We start from the raw sequence: 21,442 nt of genomic DNA, 5'->3' as shown, positions 1-21,442 counted from the left end.
GATGCCCAGCATGGCTGCATGGGCATAAAACTCTACATCAGCCCAACCTGAGGCCTCTAGGTCATTACTTAAGAGACAGTCTACAGGTAAGCTAGGTGATACTACCACCTGCTTAGGGCCAGTAACTCCACCCCAACTAAACTGAATTATAGCTAAGGGAAGAAACTTAGTGGAGTTATGGACATCAATAATCTTGTACTGTTGTCCAATGCTGTGTTGTTCAGGATGCACTAGGTTTTCAGTCACCAAAGTGATACTGGCACCTGTGTCCCTGTAGGCCAAGGCCTCAACACCATGTATTGAAACTGTCTGCCTGTACTTATCCATTGTAAGGGGACAAGCAGCCAGTGTGGCAAGGCCAATGCCACTAGGTGTGACAGAAACTGTCTTGGGACTGAGTACCCCAGTTTCTATGATGGACCCATAAGTGAACCCAACTACACCCTTTGCTTGACTGTTGCCAGCAGTCCCACCACTAGTACCACTACTGCTAGGGGCACTAGAGCTTGATGTATTATTGGTGGTAGGCTCAGGGGGTTTACCTGGACAGGACTTGTCCCCTGGCCTATGGCCTCTGTTTTTACACACAAAGCACCAAGGCTTTTTAAATTGTGTAGGTTGAGAAGAAGAGGAAGAATTGGTTTTATCCCCACCCCCTGAAGAGTGTTTAAGATTTGAAGTGGGATCTTTGGTTTTACCCTTATCCTCATGCTTATCTTGAGATTTTTCACCATCTTTCTTCTTGCCATCTTTGTCACCACCTGTATGAACTTTTCCGTTCACCCTTGTTCTGACCCATTTGTCTGCCTTCTTTCCCAATTCTTGGGGAGAGGTCAGCTCTGAGTCCACTAGATAATGGTACAACAAATCAGACACACAATTATTAAGAATATGCTCTCTCAGGATTAAGTTATACAGGCTTTCATAATCAGTAACTTTACTGCCATGTAACCACCCCTCCAAGGCCTTCACTGAATGGTCAACAAAGTCTACCCAGTCTTGTGAAGACTCCTTTTTGGTCTCTCTGAACTTGATCCTGTACTGTTCAGTGGTTAAGCCATAACCATCCAGGAGTGCATTCTTAAGAACTGTAAAATTATTGGCATCACTTTCTTTCACAGTAAGGAGCCTATCCCTACCCTTTCCACTAAATGATAGCTATAGGATAGCAGCCCACTGCCTTTGAGGGACTTCCTGTACAACACAGGCCCTCTCAAGTGCAGCAAACCACTTCCTAATGTCATCCCCCTCCTTATAAGGGGGAACTATCTTGTGCAGATTCCTTGAATCATGCTCTCTTGCAGGATGACTACGGGGAATACTGCTGCTACCACCATGGGGTCCAAACCCCAACCTCTGCCTTTCTTTTTCTAAGTCAAATGCTTCCCTGTCTAGATCTAGCTGTTGCTTTTTAAGCTTCAGCCTGGACTCTTCCACTCTCAATCTATTGAGCTCCCTTTCTAACACTCTGTCATCAGGGTGGGGGGGGTTGGGCATGCCTTGACACAGAAGAATGGTGTGAATGAACAGAGGGAGACCTGTCCCTAACAGATGGCACCCTCACAACCTGGCCTAAGGGAGTAATCTCTATACTGTGATGGGAACTCACATAAGTACCAGCCCTGCTAGGTGGCCTGCTAAGGGGCAGGTTGGAAAGATTCCCTCCCAAATCTTTTGCTAGGGGTGCCCCAGAATCAGAATGGGAACCATCAGCTAATCTCTCACCAGAAGTGCCACCTAAGGTCTTATCTTGTTCAATGACCATATTAACTAACAGTTGTCTTGAGGGATTCTTCCCTACCCCTAAACCTCTATCTACACAGAGACTCCTTGCTTCCTTCCAGCTAAGGTTGTCATAAGTTGTGCTGGCCAGATCAAGAGTTTGGCCTGTACCAGACATGATAGAAAAGGTTTAAGGGACAGAAAAAGAAAGAAAACGTTTCTCAACTTTTTAAGAAACAGAAAAAAAACTTTTTAAACTTTTTAAGAACGTTTTAGAAAGTTTAGAGGTACTTTTCAGCACTTAGCAAAGAAGTGAGAGAAGAAAAGCAAAACTTTTGGTTAGGTGTACATACACTGAACTTGTTTTGTATATTTTTCTCTTATGAAAAGTACAATGACAAAAGTGGTAAGTAGTTGCGAAGTACTTATCCCACCGCTGCACAACCAATGTAGGAGGCTGGACTGGCTTGTAGTGAGTACCAAGGGGTACTTACACCTTGCACCAGGCCCAGGTATCCCTTATTAGTGTATAGGGTGTCTAGCAGCTTAGGCTGATAGATAATGGTAGCTTAGCAGAGCAGCTTAGGCTGAACTAGGAGACAAGTGAAGCTCCTACAGTACCACTAGTGTCACTTGCACAATATCATAAGAAAACACAATACACAGATATACTAAAAATAAAGGTACTTTATTTTTATGACAATATGCCAAAGTATCTCAGTGAGTACCCTCAGTATGAGGATAGCAAATATACACAAGATATATGTACACAATACCAAAAATATGCAGTATAGTATTAGAAAACAGTGCAAACAATGTATAGTTACAATAGGATGCAATAGGGGCACCTAGGGATAGGGGCAAAACAAACCATATACTCCAAAAGTGGAATGCGAACCACGAATGGACCCCAAACCTATGTGACCTTGTAGAGGGTCGCTGGGACTGTAAGAAAACAGTGAGGGTTAGAAAAATAGCCCACCCCAAGACCCTGATAAGTGAGTGCAAAGTGCACTGAAGTTCCCCAAAGAGCACAGAAGTCGTGATAGGAGAATTCTGCAGGAAAGACCAACACCAGCAATGCAACAAAGATGGATTTCCAGACTAGAGTACCTGTGGAACAAGGGGACCAAGTCCAAAAGTCACGATCAAGTCGAGAGTGGGCAGATGCCCAGGAAATGCCAGCTGTGGGTGCAAAGAAGCTGCTACTGGACAGTAAAATCTGAGGATTCTGCAGGAACGACAAGGGCTAGAAACTTCCCCTTTGGAGGATGGACGTCCCGAGTCGTGCAGAAGTGTTTTCCCGACAAAAGACCGCAAACAAGCCTTGCTAGCTGCAAATCGTGCGGTTAGGGTTTTTGGATGTTGCTGTGGCCCAGGAGGGACCAGGATGTCGCCAATTGCGTCAGGGGACAGAGGGGGCGTCCAGCAGGACAAGGAGCCCTCTCAGAAGCAAGCAGCACCCGGAGAAGTGCCGGAACAGGCACTACCAAGTGGAGTGAAATGGTGCTCACCCGAAGTTGCACAAGAGAGTCCCACGCCGCCGGAGGACAACTCAGGAGGTCGTGCAATGCAGGTTAGAGTGCCGTGGACCCAGGCTTGGCTCTGCACAAAGGAAATCCTGGAAAAGTGCACAGGAGCCGGAGTAGCTGCAAAAGACGCGGTTCCTAGCAATGCAGTCTGGCGTGGGGAGGCAAGGACTTACCTCCACCAAACTTGGACTGAAGAGTCACTGGACTGTGGGAGTCACTTGGACAGAGTTGCTGGATTCAAGGGACCTCGCTCGTCGTGCTGAGAGGAGACCCAGGGGACCGGTGATGCAGTTCTTTGGTGCCTGCGGTTGCAGGGGGAAGATTCCGTCAACCCACGGGAGATTTCTTCGGAGCTTCTAGTGCAGAGAGGAGGCAGACTACCCCCACAGCATGCACAACCAGGAAAATAGTCGAGAAGGCGGCAGGATCAGTGTTACAAGGTCACAGTAGTCGTCTTTGCTACTTTGTTGCAGTTTTGCAGGCTTCCAGCGCGGTCAGCAGTCGATTCCTTGGCAGAAGGTGAAGAGAGAGATGCAGAGGAACTATGATGAGCTCTTGCATTCGTTGTCTAAGGAATTCCCCAAAGCAGAGACCCTAAATAGCCAGAAAAGAGGGTTTGGCTACTTAGGAGAGAGGATAGGCTAGCAACACCTGAAGGAGCCTATCAGAAGGAGTCTCTGAAGTCACCTGCTGGTACTGGCCACTCAGAGCAGTCCAGTGTGCCAGCAGCACCTCTGTTTCCAAGATGGCAGAGGTCTGGAGCACACTGGAGGAGCTCTGGGTACCTCCCAGGGGAGGTGCAGGTCAGGGGAGTGGTCACTCCCCTTTCCTTTGTCCAGTTTCGCGCCAGAGCAGGGCTGAGGGGTCCCTGAACCGGTGTAGACTGGCTTATGCAGAAATGGGCACCATCTGTGCCCATGAAAGCATTTCCAGAGGCTGGGGGAGGCTACTCCTCCCCTGCCTTAACACCTTTTTCCAAAGGGAGAGGGTGTAACACCCTCTCTCTGAGGAAGTCCTTTGTTCTGCCTTCCTGGGCCAAGCCTGGCTGGACCCCAGGAGGGCAGAAACCTGTCTGAGGGGTTGGCAGCAGCAGCAGCTGCAGTGAAACCCCTGAAAAGGCAGTTTGGCCGTACCCGGGTCTGTGCTAGAGACCCGTGGGATCATGGGATTGTGCCAACAATACCAGGATGGCATAGAGGGGGCAATTCCATGATCTTAGACATGTTACATGGCCATATTCGGAGTTACCATTGTGAAGCTACACATAGGTAGTGACCTATGTGTACTGCACGCGTGTAATGGTGTCCCCGCACTCACAAAGTCTGGGGAATTTGCCCTGAACTATGTGGGGGCACCTTGGCTAGTGCCAGGGTGCCCACACACTAAGTAACTTTGCACCTAACCTTTACCAGGTAAAGGTTAGACATATAGGTGACTTATAAGTTACTTAAGTGCAGTGGTAAATGGCTGTGAAATAACGTGGACGTTATTTCACTCAGGCTGCAGTGGCAGGCCTGTGTAAGAATTGTAAGAGCTCCCTATGGGTGGCAAAAGAAATGCTGCAGCCCATAGGGATCTCCTGGAACCCCAATACCCTGGGTACCTCAGTACCATATACTAGGGGATTATAAGGGTGTTCCAGTGTGCCAATGTAAATTGGTGAAATTGGTCACTAGCCTGTTAGTGACAATTTGGAAAGAAATGAGAGAGCATAACCACTGAGGTTTTGGATAGCAGGGCCTCAGTGAGACAGTTAGGCATCACACAGGGAACACATACATATGGGTCACACACTTATGAGCACTGGGGGTCCTGACTAGCAGGGTCCCAGTGACACATAACAAACATACTGAAAACATAGGGTTTTCACTATGAGCACTGGGCCCTGGCTAGCAGGATCCCAGTGAGACAGTGAAAACACCCTGACATACACTCACAAACAAGCCAAAAGTGGGGGTAACAAGGCTAGAAAGAGGCTACTTTCTCACACAAGGCAGTGCTATGCTTATTCCAAAAGAAAGGCAACTATTATTGCTGCTAAGAATAACTGCTTAGAAAAGATGTCAATATAACCCACAGCGCTATTATGTTCTGCTTAATGGAAGCCACATAGACATCGTGGCCATTCCTAGCTCAAGAGTTTCTGCATGTGTTACAGATGCTCACGAGAAGGTCTTGCAAGGTGCAACAATTAAGGTGAAGCGTCAGTTTTAGCAGAAGGATGTTAGCATTTATAATGTATTCGCTCAAAGCATGAGCAAGGCTGCAGACAGGCATCCCAACATCTCAACCACTAGTCCATATCCGAATCAGTGACTTTGTGAGCAGAGGATGTAGGGTTGTCTCTGTAGCCGAAGGTGTGCAACACTGATATTCAATTGTGGGACCAGTCCGATGAGAATGGGGGACAGACAATTCTAGAAACTTGGTGCATGGGATGGTGCAGCCTCAGGGGTGTGGTGCAGAAAGTGTTTGGGTGTCAACAGGGTCATGGACCAGAAGCAACCACCAAAATATGGTCACACACTAAGGAAGAGAGGCCTTGGCCAATCTGTGCCTTTTAGATAGTGACTCCTGTCGGATTCTTGACTCTGTTTCCTGATCTTAGGATTCTAGTAGCAATTTCTCTCCTGTGAAACAGACACACATACACAAGAGCTCTGCCTTCCAATCTCAGTTTTTTTTGTGTTGGGCAAGGTTGCAGCAAGAGGCTTCAAATCTCATGGAACATTCTGCAAATCAAATTGCTTCGCCGAAGTATTTGGAGCTTCTAAATCAACTTGGGGTCTCACCAGGCAGTCTCCCTCCTTCTCCTTACAAGTCGCAGCAGTGGAGTAAGTCTTTCCTTTGTCCCTGTTCTCTGCTCCTTCAGGGGAGGCAGCCAAGAAACTGTGTGTCTTGTTCAGTCCTTTCTCTGCTCAGGTTTACTAAGCTTCTGCAGGTCAGAGGTTGAACTCTCAGCTGACTCACAGACTAGCAGCTGTGCCCAAGCCAATTGCTAAGATTCAAAGGGTTCTCTACCATCTGGAGGTAACCAGCCATTTGCAAATGTATTTTTACTATGGGCGTTGTAAGTTTTATAGCAACCAGCAAAGTACACTGTCACTCTGGCTTACTCAGGGATAGCAGACATCCTGTAACAGCCACTGCTTATGTATAAGCAGGCCAGACAACCACTCAGTCTACCCTGAGCTACTGCTGGGTTCTTGCTTCTTTGGATCACAGGACACCGGATCTGGGCTATAAAGAGGCGACCCATTGTACAAAAGCAGGCGTGTTGTAGTCACTGTGCATTTGGACACCACGGTTCTTTGTGCCAGTGTCTCTGGTCTTGCGGAACAGGAGACTTGCTGGAAACAGACTGATCCAAGAGAACTTCCGGTTCCATTGGTGCTGATGTGAATCCAAACCAGACACATACATTTGGCTTTACAATAGCTGGAGCAGAATGCAGGGGTACAAGGGAGCACAGATCGGGGGCATGTAGGAAGTGGGAGTACCTGACATCCTTGCATCGATGAAGCACTGCCCAACCTTTGGGTCGACATCCATATAGGATGACCCATCACTAGGATACCTTGTTGTCATGTATTCAAGCACTACCTCACACACTCCTTCTAAGCACCATCATCAGGGGTGGGTGAATCAGCATAACAGGCTACACAGAATCAGAAAAGAAAGAACAGTAGGAGGTTTCTCAAACTGAGAGCAGGTGAAGATGCTGGTACCCTACAGCTGTACTCGAGCTCCCATCAAACACTTGTCATGTCATGGCCTGGTCACTGGGTTTCAGTCACCCATAATGAAAGGAGCACCACAGTGGGTATACCCTCTGTCAACAAAGCATAGAACCATGTTGGTTAGTGACATTTATATTTATTTAAAGGGCCTCGAGAGACGTGTGATACATGACTCCTGCACTGGTTGTCTATAATGATCAAATGAGGGGCCTGGTGACGGCCCCTGGGACTCTCCACCTTTCAGCAGACCCTAAGGATGATTCACAAAGAAGTCAGATTTTAGTTGAAAAACGACACCCGTGTAAAATGTGCTTGTAACAGGTAGTGAAATGCATATGTTGATTATTCTATTTGCACCAACCATAAAAAGTGCAAAGGGCAAAATGCGAAATGATAATGCAACGTTTTATGACCATCTAACTAAAAATAATTGCAAGTGAAAAGCCTGGCCACGTGCCAAAATAAATGTGTTTAATGAACTCCCAAGCAAGAGCGGGTAAGTGCGCCTATTGTAGAGTAATCAGAGGCATGTCAAGGATGTCAGGCAATATCAGATGCCAGCTTCTGGACTTCACTGCCATCAAAGATTGTATCGCCGTGACATTTAGACGGGCACACAGACAGGTAGAAAAATTACCGCCAGTAGCAGCTTTCATTTTTGTTTTTTTATTCTGTCACATTTTGATCATGTGGACGGTCTGACTTTTTGTGGGTCAAATCTATTTTCGACCACAAACAAGAAACATTGTGCATTAGGCCCAAAATGTCCACAAAAGTCATAAGCTGGACTGTTGTCTTTGAAGCCATTTTACGTGTGATCTTCCCTACAGCACTGCAAAGTGTCACTCAACGGGGGTTAGACTAACGCGAATTAGTCATTCTCCCGCATTATCACATTATCTGTCACAGAAACTGGTGCTCCTAGCTCTGATTCACCCATGTGAGAGCGTCAGCTGAGAATTGCCAGCTCACAACATTTGGCTGCTCTCAGCACATTCTGTGTTAGGGGTGGGTGGGAGCTGGTTGCCAGGGTAACCAGTGTTGCTGTGTCGTGGTCTTTCTTGCAAATGGGCAGTGCTCTGCCTAGGCCCCGCCCACAACAGGACTATCCTTCTCGTGCTGGTGTGGGCTCTGGTCTGGGACTCGTGATTCTTGCTTAGATGCGCCCAGAGTCAAAAGTGCAGCTGAAGAGCGCCGCCCACCAATCATCAGGAGCCCATGCACTAGTGGGACCCACTCCACAGCACGTGTAGTCGGGCTGGTGTACTTATCGTGGCAGTAGGGCATACAGGAACATCTTAAGTATTTTGGGGGCCATGGGCCAAACGTATGTAGGGGGCCCCTGTTCGGAATAGCTTTGAATTTATGATCCAATTTCAGCTCTTTCGTGCCCCCTTTGGCCAGGTCACCAACTGTTTATAGGTACACTTGTCCGAATTCGAAATGCCTTTTCCTGTATTTACCTGCAATATTCAGTGATGGTAACGTGTGTTTTCAATATTGTAATACAACAGCAGCTCATTAATATTACTGCAAATAATCTCTGTGACACCCTCACATTTCTCATATGTGAAGTCCTGTTTTGATCTAAAAGAAACGTTTTTGATGGATGTTCCATGAAACAAAAACACAGCATTTCTCTGCAAAATGTCTATATTAGACTCACACATTAAAAATAACTTAAAGGAAAATTGCATTTAAATACATCTCTTTAAGAGTTAGTCAGGCTCATCAGGGAAAGCATCTCCGCAGCACAAAGCCGGCTCTATCAGGGGCCCTCTTGAAAGGCTGGGGCCCTGGGCCGGAGCCCACTTTGCCCATGTCTTAAAACATCTCTGAGGGCATACAATGCTTAAACTGCTTCTCTTCCGCTGCTAGTAGCTAGAGAAGACCCACGGACGCTCACGTGAACATGCAGTCCTATCCTTCAATTCTTGGAGAACTCCCTCAGCCATAGGCGCTGGAAGTAGGGGTGCTGCAGGTCCTACAAATATAACCATGCTGGAGTTCCGAAGCTGAATGAGCAATGAAGATGCCTTAACATTTAATGAAGATGCCTTAACATTTTGTGGTTATCTTGTCACATTTAGTGTGCGTTCAAAGACAAAGGTCAAATGTCATGCTATACCTGTTGCTGCTTATTGGGAAACTGGTGTTTACTTTTATGTGTCTGACTGCAAAGTGAGAGGACTTTGTAAAAGTGACCTAGGTGACAATCTAGCTGTGATACACAAAGTGAAAAGAAAGGCTGTAAAGTGTCAGTTTTTTTTAACACACACCCATATTTAAATATCTGTAAATGAACTATAAATATATTTCATAATATATGAGCAAACAGGAAAGAACAAATGAAGCACTTTCTGAAGAAATTCCGAAGTGTGATGAAAACAAAGGTTTTAGTAGGATCAAAACAAAGCAAGACCATTCACTGTGTGATGCAAAAATGATCCATTTTCCCTGAAACCCAATTTCCAAACATTACTGTCTGTGTACGGTATAGATTTACTAGTAAAACTGTATGGGCCTGATTACAACTTTGGAGTAGGGTGTTAATCCGTCCCAAATGTGACGGATATCCTGCCCACCGTATTACGAGCTCCATAGGATATAATGGACTTGTAATACGGCGGGTGGCATATCCATCACATTTGGGACGGATTAACACCCTTCTCCAAAGTTGTAATCAGGCCCTATGTCTTTGCAAATATAGTGGCCATTTCAATGTAATAGGTGCTGTCTGTAAATTACATCACCACTCCACTGCTCCAAAATGCACCACTGGCTACAAGTGGATGAAAGAGGCATGAGGTGAATTTAAGACTGTAGAGCTTTGGTTTTCGGCATGTCGTACTCAATACTGCTGGCTGCAGGCTTCTGAGCAGAGCTTTGCGCACCGGCACTCATTATTTTACAATATAGAGTTGGCACTCTCTATGGCTACAGAAAGCTGTCTCTTTTGCCCAACAAACATACTACCTCACCTGTACTGACCAGTAAACCATACTGCCCCTCAACCTCAATGGGCAGGCAAAATGTTTCCTCCCACACCCCTTTGCAATTGCCCCATGGTTTGCACCCTTCCTTGCTATCTTGGCACCCTTTGCCTCCCACCGTTTCCAGGGGAATACACCTTCACTTTTGGCTCTTTTGATCTCCCTTGACCCCATTCTTTGTATCAGGATGCCATTTTTCTCTATTTTCTTTATTCTCTTTTCTATGCCATGCTGCCCATTGCACGGCCACGTCCTGCAGTTCTTCGGTAGGGTTAGCCCTCCAGCCTTCTAATGCCCACTTAGCGGGCTGACCCCCTCCAGTCTATGCCTCCCCAGGTGGATGAATCTGTCCACACAGTGGGTGCCCTTAAACATAGTTGTCACAGGATCTGGAAGCAGAGAGCGGTGAAGAAAGACAAAAATAGGATGAAAGATGCAAAGAGAAAAAGAAAGAGAGAGAGAAGGAACATAAGGAAAGCAAGAGAAGCAAAGAGAAAAGGATGAGGAGTGAGGAAGGAAGAAGAAATAGGCGGGAGAAGAGAAAGGAAGACAAACTGAGAGAGAAGGCTGGGACTGGAGGTGATAAAAAAAGGGTGATGGGGAAAGTGGGAGGGGAAGACAGAGACTAAGAAAAAGGGTGAAAGGTGAGATATGAGGAGAACAAGAGAAAGAAGTAACAGATGAAATGGAGGAGAAGAAGAGAGAAGGGCAAAAGCAAGAGGATTGTTGGTCAAGAGAGAGAGGAAGCACATGGGATGGGAGGAAAGAGACAAAAAGAGGGACTTTTGTTAGTGAAGAATAGAGAGATAATAAGGGTGCTAGGAGAGATCACAAACAACGGGTGAAACCGATGGGAGAGAATAGTAAAGATAGGGGAGGAAAAGAGAGCTAAAAATCAAACAGATGAAGTATGAGAGCGAGGATGGAAGGAGACAACGGAGGCTGAAGCAGAGGAAAGGAGAAGAAGGATGGAACAGGTAAGAAAAATGTTGAGCTCTGCTGCTCAGAGCAGCCTTTGTGCTTTTGCTTGTGTCTTGGTGACAGAGGAAGATGCAGGAAGATAGGCTTTTGGTTTTATCTCATGCATACTCTGCCTGTCTGTGGACCATAAGGACTCAACTCTGTGAGTCTTATTGCTCTGAGAGGCTGCTGTACACACCTCCTCTGTATACCCACTGTGATCTGCGCTGAAGGCATCTCAGATGCAGCCGAGCATTGTTAGTGTTATGACTTCTCAGTGCTTCAATCAATCAATCAATCAATCAATACATTTGTAGAGCGCGCTACTCACCCGCGAGGGTCTCAAGGCGCCAGGGGGAGTGGGGACTGGGGGTGCTGCTACTGCTCGAACAGCCAGGTCATGAGGTGTCTCCTGAAGGTCAGCAGGTCCTTAGTCTGCTGTAAGTGGACGGGGAGGGTGTTCCAGGTCTTGGCAGTGAGGTAAGAGAATGATCTGCCACCTGCTGTTGTCCTGTGGATGCGAGGGACTGTGGCGAGGACGAGGTCGGAGGAGCGGAGCTGTCGGTTCGGGGTGGAGAAGGAGAGTCGTTCATTGAGACATCCTGGTCCGGCGTTGTGGAGTGCTTTGTGGGCGTGGGTGAGGAGCTTGAAGGTGATCCTCTTGTTGATGGGGAGCCAGTGTAGGTAGTGCTTAATTTGAGCTGGTGGTTTCCAGTGCTCGACAGTGGCATTTGTCAACCCCAGCACATGGTGGAGCTGTTTATATAACTTAGAGATCAGCACAACAACAGTGGTTTATGAATTCAATATACATTAAAAATGGCTAACCCCTGTCAAACAAGACATTCTTATAGTTTTGGGGACCCGGATTAGTCTAAAATGTCACACTTTTAGGTGTATTATGGTTAGTAGTTGTGTTGGTACTGCCATTAGGTGCAAGCTGCAGTGGCCTCCAGATGGGAGCCCTGGCACTTATTTATTTGCGAATTAAGCACTGTCTACATCCCACTGGTATTTCAACTGTTGTAAAACCCCCTGAAGCTCACTGCTTTTAGAAAAGGGAGCATTTTTTATCTTAGCCGCTATACAGAAACATAACTTCCTTGTTCCACATAATTACGTGTCCCTCAATGTGTCCCACATACAGCATTGAAATGTCGCATATAAAAACACTGCACACATAGGAATGTCACATATAAGCAAAATAAAAACTTGCCAGCTCTGTCCTTGTAGTAATCTATTTGGTCTTCACCAATGTGAGTTAGAAGGCGGGCGCTCTGGGAAGTATGAAGTATATGTGTAGTACATTCTCTGTTTCCTCCCAGTGCCTTTTCCTGAGCATGCGCAGTCACACTTTATTGTGCGGCGAGGGATAAACTAAGGTTATAGAAGGATTAGGCTGGGGATCAAGCTAGAGTTTAGTGTGTTGTAAGAGCTGAATGAAGATTAAACATTTGTGTTTCTTCCATCATTTTCAAGCTCTCAGAAGGTTGTGTATAAAGGGATAAAGCATAACACATATCAGGGTCGTGGGGATTCACAGGCCGCCTGTTCAGCCTCCAAGGCTTTTACACAACCACGTGTAAAACAGGCTGCCACTACAAAAAGACTAGATCTTAATTCTAGTGTAATTTAGTGAAAATCCCTTCTTAGTTAAGTACGAAGGCCCGCACCCACTCGATTGGTGGCATGCTTCATCACTGGGTCCCTCCCAGCACCTCCCATAAGGAGTAGATGCAAGCTACTACCCTTTGAACTACAGAGGTTTTACAGGGGTAATATATATTAGGTAAGCCATGCCACTCATCTAGTCTAGAAATGTGTGAGGATGTGCAGAGCAAACAAGTGTGCATGAAGAAAAAATGAATGAAACTACCTACTAGATGGAGAAGCACAGTTTAATGAATCCCCTAGTGCAGTTGTTCCCAACCTATGATCCAGGTATCCCTGGGGGTTGGCAAAGCCCCCTCAGGGGGTCCGTGACTGCTTAGAAAATTAAATAATTTTAACAGGTTAATAAAGTGTATATACACACTGTAAATGTCAAGGAATTTGAAACTGGGGTTTAAAAAATAAATTAGCATACTCAGGTTGGTTTGTGGGAGCAGTGCAGGTGCATCAAACAGAATATAGTATGGACCATGTGTGGCTTAAATCGAATTTGGAAAAGCTCCACCCTTCCTATTTAAATTACATGTTTTATTTTTTAACATATTTGTTTGCAAATTAAATAATGTGTTATCATGAGTGTATTTTTGATGAATGCTTGCTTCTGTATTTTCTGGGCACTGTTTTGCGTTTCAAATCATCAACACTGTTTAGTCTTCCAGTGATGCCTCAGTGGGAGGGTCCTCCGATTCCAATAATGATTCAGTGGGGGTCCTTGGGTTCCAGTAATGATAAAGTGACAGTCCACAGAAGTCAAAAGGTTGGGAACCACTGCCCTAGTGGCAGAATAAAAAAAAACTCTGAAGAATAGTTCTAACCACGCAATGTGGTCGACGTGTTTCTGCTCATATAGACCATAAAGGAAGGTGTCAGCGGCATTCATCAGGACTCACGTCACTCTCTTGCTTGCGCTGATATGTATAGAGTACAATAATGGAAAAACAATACTACCAGCATCTAAAGGATTTGTAAAATGTCAGGCATCCACCTCAGTATTGCTAACTGTAGGCCAATACAAGTACTCAGTTTTGCTTCTTCCGTGGAGCTGGAGAACATTTGGCTTGGACCTGTCGTATCTTGCCGCAGCATACTCACATCTCCTAACTGCTAATGGGAGTGGTCAAAATAGCATAACCTGTGCAATGTAGCAGGAGTCAACTCTAAATGCATGACTGGTGGACATCCAGGTGATGCGTGATGTGTGTGGTGTTCCACGTCCATACCGTTTATCCCAAGCAAGTCCTGTCCTTGTTCTGCTTCTCTTTCCCTAAATTACTACAGACATGCAATATTTATGTTATAAGCTCTTTCATTTGGGATAAATATAAATGAACTTGCGTTGAAATCCTATAACAGCAAATTAGGAAGGAATCCCTTTTAATATGGCATGACCCACTTTCAGTTGCTGGAAAACCATAATCTCATGTTTGGATAATCATACATATCCAAAGGAGACCATTGTCCTGGGAATAGTGGAACAACATCCTGCCCAGAGAGTCCCTCTAGGCTTCCTTTGCCAGACAAGTGTCTACTGTTCTTAGTAGCATACTGTAGCAGAAATGATTCTGAGCCTGTTGCATGAACAAGAGCAGCATCGAGGAGAGGAGGCTGCAGAGACTGTGGGTATTACGCCAAGATAACAACTAGATGATGGGCTGCCATGACTCCTGTGGTAGGATGCCATACACCCAAAACTAAGAGACTGTGGGTGGTGTGAGGGCCAGAACTCACCTAGAAAACTACAGGAGACTGGCAGGTACATAAACGCATCAGCAGGGTAGGTGGGCTTCTGTGGTGGTCCTGCTTGCTTGCCTAGGCACTGTCCACCTAGCCTGTGTGACTGCCTGCAGCCAAGCTACTGTCTTCCTCTGGAGAGGTGGACAAGGTTCTGCTGAAGTAGAGGTGTCTGCAAATGTAACGCTACCCTACCCACAGTGGAATGTGGTTACTGTTCCTTCTTAGTGAAATGGGGAGAATAAATGTTAGGAGCAACTAATTTGTATTCACAGAACAGGCCTTTTAACTGAAATCCTGGGACAGAAGTCCACTTGCACCGGGTTAAGGACATTCTACCTCTGTGTTGGTTGAGCGTGCAGCTTGGAGAGACTTTGGTCCTTCCTATTTTGTCTGGTTTCTAACTTTAGCCCCACATACAGAAGACAGTGGCTGAAACTGCTTTTGCTGCCAAATGCTCTGATCTGCCCAGCAACAGCTGGAGCCCATGTGTGGTGTCTATTCTGTGAATTTAATCATTAGCAGAATCCTTGCGCCTCCAAAAAATGCACCATTGGAAAACGCAGCCAAACTAGACCATTGGCTATAGTTTGCCCCAAGTACTAACCCTTCAGAGCTTATACAATATGCTGGTGTTGACTTGGCTTGAAATTGAGGTACAGTTAAGAGGATGCTTTGTAGAAGGGCCAGATCATGCTTGGTCCTCCAGGACTCAGAAGAAGAACCAATCCTGGTGAGTGGCCCTGCTTACTGTGCCCTTGCTGGAAGAGGAGGCATTGTACAACCTGCAGAGGAGGTGACATCGGACCAGACTGAACTCTCTCTGACTGAGTGAACTACTGACAAGTCCCTGAAAGATTCTACCTAGGAGCTATGAGTGCCCACATCCCAGGTGACCTGGACCAAAGGTCAAGCAAGATCAAGTTCTGCCCCAGGGCCAAGTACATTCTTCAAATGATCCTTCTGCAGCGTCCTCCACGTGAACAGCCACCATCCCAACATGTTCACATGGATGACCCCATACGGAGGACTCCTCAGCGCTCAATGAGCATTGTTCATAGCTAACAAGACTGTAATACTGAAGAAGGTATCTGAGATCACCCAAAAGAGATGTGAAATTGGTGGGCTATCCTCACAATATCCCCAAAGAAACCTAAGGAGGGCGTAGTAGCTGTCACCAGGAAGTAATGTTTGTTTACCACCTCACCCAGGAAGGACAGTCACAGAACTAGATTTATTTGCAAAGATAATAGGGCAAGTACATAGGTCAACAAATTAATGTCCAAACATTGGCATGTGGTGAAGACGGACTAAACCCTACTGCTTTGAGCCGCAAATCCACATTTTTGAAAGACACTTTGGTTTCCAGGTACTCAAGAAAAGCATGTGAGGGAAGTTGTTTGAGTTCCAGGAAAAGCTTTTATCTATGGGCGTAACGCAAAGCCTGTAATACCAAAAAAAACTGTAACGGTTATAAATTACCTGCTCGGGGGGGAAGAACAGGCCCAAACACATAACATATACCTTTGACTACTGAGTATACTTGCTGAAATGCCCGTGTGATTTACTGCATGTAGAGAGCACTCTTTTTGTGAAAGCGTATTCTATAGCGTCCCAGAGCTATAAGAAAGGCGGATGTGACACACCCCGTAGCCAGGCATTTTCTGAAATTACTTCATCAAGATTCTGACCAAAGGTAAGTCTCAAGGTTGATAAAAGAAGCCTGTATAAGTCCAAATTCAGAGCACCGCCCACTGGGTAAATGGCTCCTCCCACTTACCTAGGGCACTCTCCGTCAGGGTGGCAATGCAGGAGGTCTCCATGGAACTGCAGACTTCTAGGGTCCCTGAGCAGCTGTGAGGAGTAAAGCTGGTGCAGACTTCACACACCAGACAACTTCCTGTAGAAACAAAGCAGGCACTGGGATTACTTCATTGTAGTTCAAATCTCAACTGAACACAAGATGTGTGTAACAACTGTGAGAGTCATGAACAAAAGGACACTGGGGCCAAGGTTTGTCGTGGAGAGTTCCTGTATGTACTCGGGCCTGCAGACGGGTGAATGTGACCTCAGGGGAATAAAGGCCATGAGTAGTACAGAAAGGCAAAACTGGCGCGAGTAGCGCAGCACCGCATGAGCACTGGAGACAGAGAGACAAAGCATCCCATGAGCACTGGAGGCAGTGAGAGACCAAGCAGCCCATGAGCACTGGAGACAGAGAGAGGCACAGCATCCTATGAGCACTGGAGATAGTGAGAGATACAGCATCCCATGAGCCATGGAGACAGTGAGAGTCACAGCATCCCATGAGCACTGGAGACACAGAGAGGCACGACATCTCATGAACACTGGAGACAGAGAGAGAGAGACATGGCATCCCCTGAGCACTCATGGCATCCCATGAGCACTGGAGACAGAGAGAGACACGGCATCCCATGAGCACTGGAGACAGAGAGAGACAAAGCATCCCATGAGCACTGGGGACAGAGAGACAAAGCATCTCATGAGCACTAGAGACACAGAGAGACAATGCATCACATGAGCACTGGAGACAGAAAGACAAAGCATCCCATGAGCACTGGAGACAGAGAGAGACAAAGCATCCCATGAGCACTGGTGACAGTGAGAGGCATGTCATCCCATGAGCACTGGAGACAGAGAGAGACACGGCATTCCATGAGCACTGGAGACAGAGAGAGAGAGACATGGCATCCCATGAGCACTCATGGCATCCCATGAGCACTGGAGACAGAGAGAGACACGGCATCCCATGAGCACTGGAGACAGAGAGAGACAAAGCATCCCATGAGCACTGGGGACAGAGAGACAAAGCATCTCATGAGCACTAGAGACACAGAGAGACAATGCATCACATGAGCACTGGAGACAGAAAGACAAAGCATCCCATGAGCACTGGAGACAGAGAGAGACAAAGCATCCCATGAGCACTGGTGACAGTGAGAGGCATGTCATCCCATGAGCACTGGAGACAGAGAGAGACACGGCATTCCATGAGCACTGGAGACAGAGAGAGATACAGTAACTCATGAACTGGAGAGACATAGCATCCCATGAGCACTGGAGACAGTGACAGTCACAGCATCCTATGAGTAGCACTGGAGACACAGAGAGGCACAGCATCTCATGAATACTGGAGACAGAGAGAGAGAGAGAGAGACAGAGAGAGAGAGAGAGAGAGAGAGAGAGAGAGAGAGAGAGAGAGAGAGAGAGACAGCATCCCATAAGCACTCATGGCATCCCATGAGCACTGGAGACAGAAAGAGACACAGCATCCAATGAGCACTAGAGACAGAGAGAGACAAAGCATCCCATGAGCACTGGGGACAGAGAGAGACAATGCATCCCATGAGCACTAGAGACAGAGAGACAATGCATCACATGAGCACTGGAGACAGAGAGAGACAAAGCATCCCATGAACAATGGAGACAGGGAGAGGCACAGTATCCCATGAGCACTGGTGACAGTGAGAGGCATGTCATCCCATGAGCACTGGAGACAGAGAGAGATACAGTAACTCATGAACTGGAGACAGTGAGAGACATAGCATCCCATGAGCACTGGGGACAGACAGAGAGGCACGGCATCTCATGAACTCTGGAGACACTGAGAGACATAGCATCCCATGAGCCCTGGAGACAGTAAGAGACACAGCAACCCATGAGCACTGGGAACAGAGAGAGACGCAGCATCCCATGAGCACTGGGGACAGAGAGAGCCACGGCATCTCATCAGCACTGAGACAGAGAGAGACACAGCATCCCATGAGCACTGGAGACAGAGAGAGACACAGCATCCCATGAGCACTGGAGACAGAGAGAGACACAGCATCCTATGAGCACTGGAGACAGAGAGAGACACATCATCTCATGAACACTGGAGACAGTGAGAGATGCTCAGCATCCCATGAATGCTGGAGACAGAGAGTGACATAGCATCCCATGAGCACTAGAGACAGTGAGAGACACAGCATTCCATGGCACTGGAGACAGTGAGAAACACAGCATGCAATGAACACTGGAGACTGTTAAAGGCACAGCATCCCATTAGCACTGGAGACAGTGGGAGGCACAATATCCCATGAGCACTGGAGACACTGAGAGGCACAGCATCCCAAGAGCACTGGAGACACTGATAGGCACAGCAACGCATGAGCACCGGAGACAGTGAGAGACACGGCATCCCATGAACACTGGAGACAGAGGGCAGCACAGCATCCCATGAACACCGTAGACAGTGAGCGGCACAGCATCACATGAGCACCAGAGGCACTGAGAGACACAGCATCCCATGAACACCGCAGACAGTGAGCGGCACAGCAGCACATGAGTACTGGGGACAGTGAGAGACACTGCATCCCATGAGCACTGAAGACAGAGACAGACACAAAAGAATGATGGACGGAGTGCTGAACAATGTCAAACTCTCACCCCCAATCACAGATCTGGGTTTAATCCATCGTTCTTTTGCTCACCATGCCACCCCAGTTTGGACCCAGCCATATGCAAATCAGTCTTGACCCTGTTCCTCATGGGAACAGTCCAGCCCGAACTGCACAGCCAAGTCCTCACTGGACAAGAAACAAGCAACCCGGGACCGGTTTCAGGGTTTCACCCTTCATCAGCCAGGCTAGCTTGAATCCAGTGGCACAGTGAGCAATGGACCCTCGTCTGGGCATACCCTTACCACTTAGGGCAATTTTAGCAACACAAAAGGATGATGGACGGAGTGCTGAACAATGTCAAACATAGCCCAAACCGAGACAGACACAGCATTCCATCAGCACTGGAGACACTGAGAGACACAGCATCCCATAAGCACTGGATACAGTGAGAGGCACAGCATCCCATAAGCGCTGGAGAAAGTGAGAGGCACAGCATCCCATGCGCACCGGAGACAGTGACAGACACAGCAACCCATGAGCACTGGACACAGTGAGAGACACAGCATCCCATGAGCACTGGAGACAGTGAGAGACAGCTGCATCACGAGCACTGATGGCAGTGAGAGACACAGCATCACAGAAAGACTAGTGACAAAGGGAGACACAGCATCACATTATCAATAGTGACTGCATCATAGGAACACTGGTGACAGTGAAAAACACAGAATTACATGAACACTGCTGACAGTGAGAGACACAGCATCCCATGAGCATCGGAGACAGTGAGAGACGCAGCATCCCATGAGTACTGGAAACAGTAGAAGAGATAGCATCATATGAGGAATATGAGTCGGAACCACAAATGCTGGAACCTCGCATGCTTAAACTACATGGTCAGAACAATGAGCGCGTTGTTACCACAAATGCCTTTACCATGAATGCATTAACAGTTATTTTTCACCCTCACCCCACCCCTAAAAACTAAAAATACCCCGAGCCCCCCCACCGCTGCCCCTAAAACTACTGCGACTCCCCACCGCCCTAAAACCTAAACTACCCCGACCCCCCACTCCCGCCCCTAAAATGTAAAAATACCCTGACCCCCCACCTCCGCCCCTAAAACTACAGCAACCCACACCCCTAAAACTACTGCAACCCACCACCCCCCTAAAACCTAAACTACCCTGACCCCCCACCCCTGCCCCTAAAAACTAAAAATACCCCAACCCCACAAACTGCCCCTAAAACTACTGCGACCCCCTCACCCCCTAAAACCTAAACTACCCTGACCCCCCAAGCCGCCACTAAAGACTAACAAAACCCCGACCCCCACCTCTTAATCTACAGTGATCCCCACCTCTAAAACTACCATGACCCCCCTAAAACCTAAACTACCCCGACCCCCCCATCCCGGCCCTAAAAACTAAAAATGCCCAGACCCCCCCATTCCCGCCCCTAAAATTACTGCGACCCTAGAACCCCCAAACCTAAACTACCCCAACCCCCACCCCACCCCTAAAAACTAAAAATACCCCCACCCCTAAAACTATAGCGACCCCCCACCCCACCCCTAAAACTACAGTGATCCCCCACCACCCTAAAACCTAAACTACCCTGACCCCCGAAACCCGCCCCTATAAACTTAAAATACCCCCACCCCACCCCTAGAACTACTGCGGCCCCCAACCCCCTAAAACCTAAACTACACCCACCCCCATCCCCACCCCTAAAAACTAAAAATACCCGACCCCCCCATCCCTACCCCTAAAAATACAGTGACCCCCCACCCCGCCCCTAAAAACTAAAAATACCCTGACCCCTGGCCCAATACCTACAGCGACCACAACCCCTAAAACTACTGCGACCCCCACCTCACCTAAAACCTAAACTTCCCCGACCCACCACCCCCCCTAAAAACTAAAAATACACGACCCCCCAACCCACCTCTAAAACTTCAGCGACCCCCACCTCTGAAACTACTGCGACCCTCCTAAAATCTAAAGTAACCCAACCCCCCCCTCGCCCCTAAAAACTAAAAATGCCCCGACCTCCCCACCCCACCCCACCCCACCCCACCCCACCCCTAAAACTACTGTGACCCCTCACCCCCTCTAAAACCTAAACTACCCCCACCCCACCCCTACAAACTAAAAATATCCCTACCCCCCGCACCCCTAAAACAGCCCCAGCCCAACTTAACTGACTGGTTCCTCCTCAGAAGCTGACTCCCTTCTGTGCCTTCACCACGCATGTACGTTGTTCAGCACACGCATGGTTAAGGCATAGAAGAACTAAGTCGCGGTTAAAGAAAGTATTGCTCCTCTTTCGTTGTTCACAACTTTGTTGTTCTGGAGTCGTGGTTGGGGATGTTTCCCTCATATGAGCAATGGTAACAGTGAGAGAAAACTTTACATGTTCACTGCTGATAAAGATAGACACATCATCAGATGAGCACTGGTGACAGTAAGAGGCACAGCATCACATAAGCAATGGTGGCAGTGAGAGACTGAGCATCATGAGAGACAGAACATCATAAAACCAATTATAGAAGTGAGAGCAACATTATCACATAGGCACTGGTGACAGTGAGAGATAACCTCACAGATTCACTGGTTACAGCGAGAGAGACAGCATCACAAGAGGCAGAGCATCACATGAGCACTGGTGACAATGGAAGAAATGACATATGA

General features: G+C 47.4%; 1 protein-coding gene across 1 annotated transcript in view; it reads right to left on the bottom strand.

The window, feature by feature from the left end:
• Window positions 1–21,442, bottom strand: part of LOC138246603 (phospholipase A2 inhibitor and Ly6/PLAUR domain-containing protein-like) — a 125,455-nt gene that overhangs the window by 51,324 nt on the left and 52,689 nt on the right. Inside the window, exon 2 of the mRNA XM_069201300.1 lies at window positions 16,130–16,249. Coding sequence (XP_069057401.1) covers window positions 16,130–16,249 — 120 coding nt within the window. The remainder of the gene's footprint in view (window positions 1–16,129; window positions 16,250–21,442) is intronic.

This window comes from Pleurodeles waltl, chromosome 7 (genome assembly GCF_031143425.1).
Source record: "Pleurodeles waltl isolate 20211129_DDA chromosome 7, aPleWal1.hap1.20221129, whole genome shotgun sequence".
Classification (NCBI taxonomy): Eukaryota; Metazoa; Chordata; class Amphibia; order Caudata; family Salamandridae; genus Pleurodeles; species Pleurodeles waltl.
Note: the sequence above shows the minus strand (reverse complement) of the source record. Positions and strands in the feature narration are given on the sequence as shown.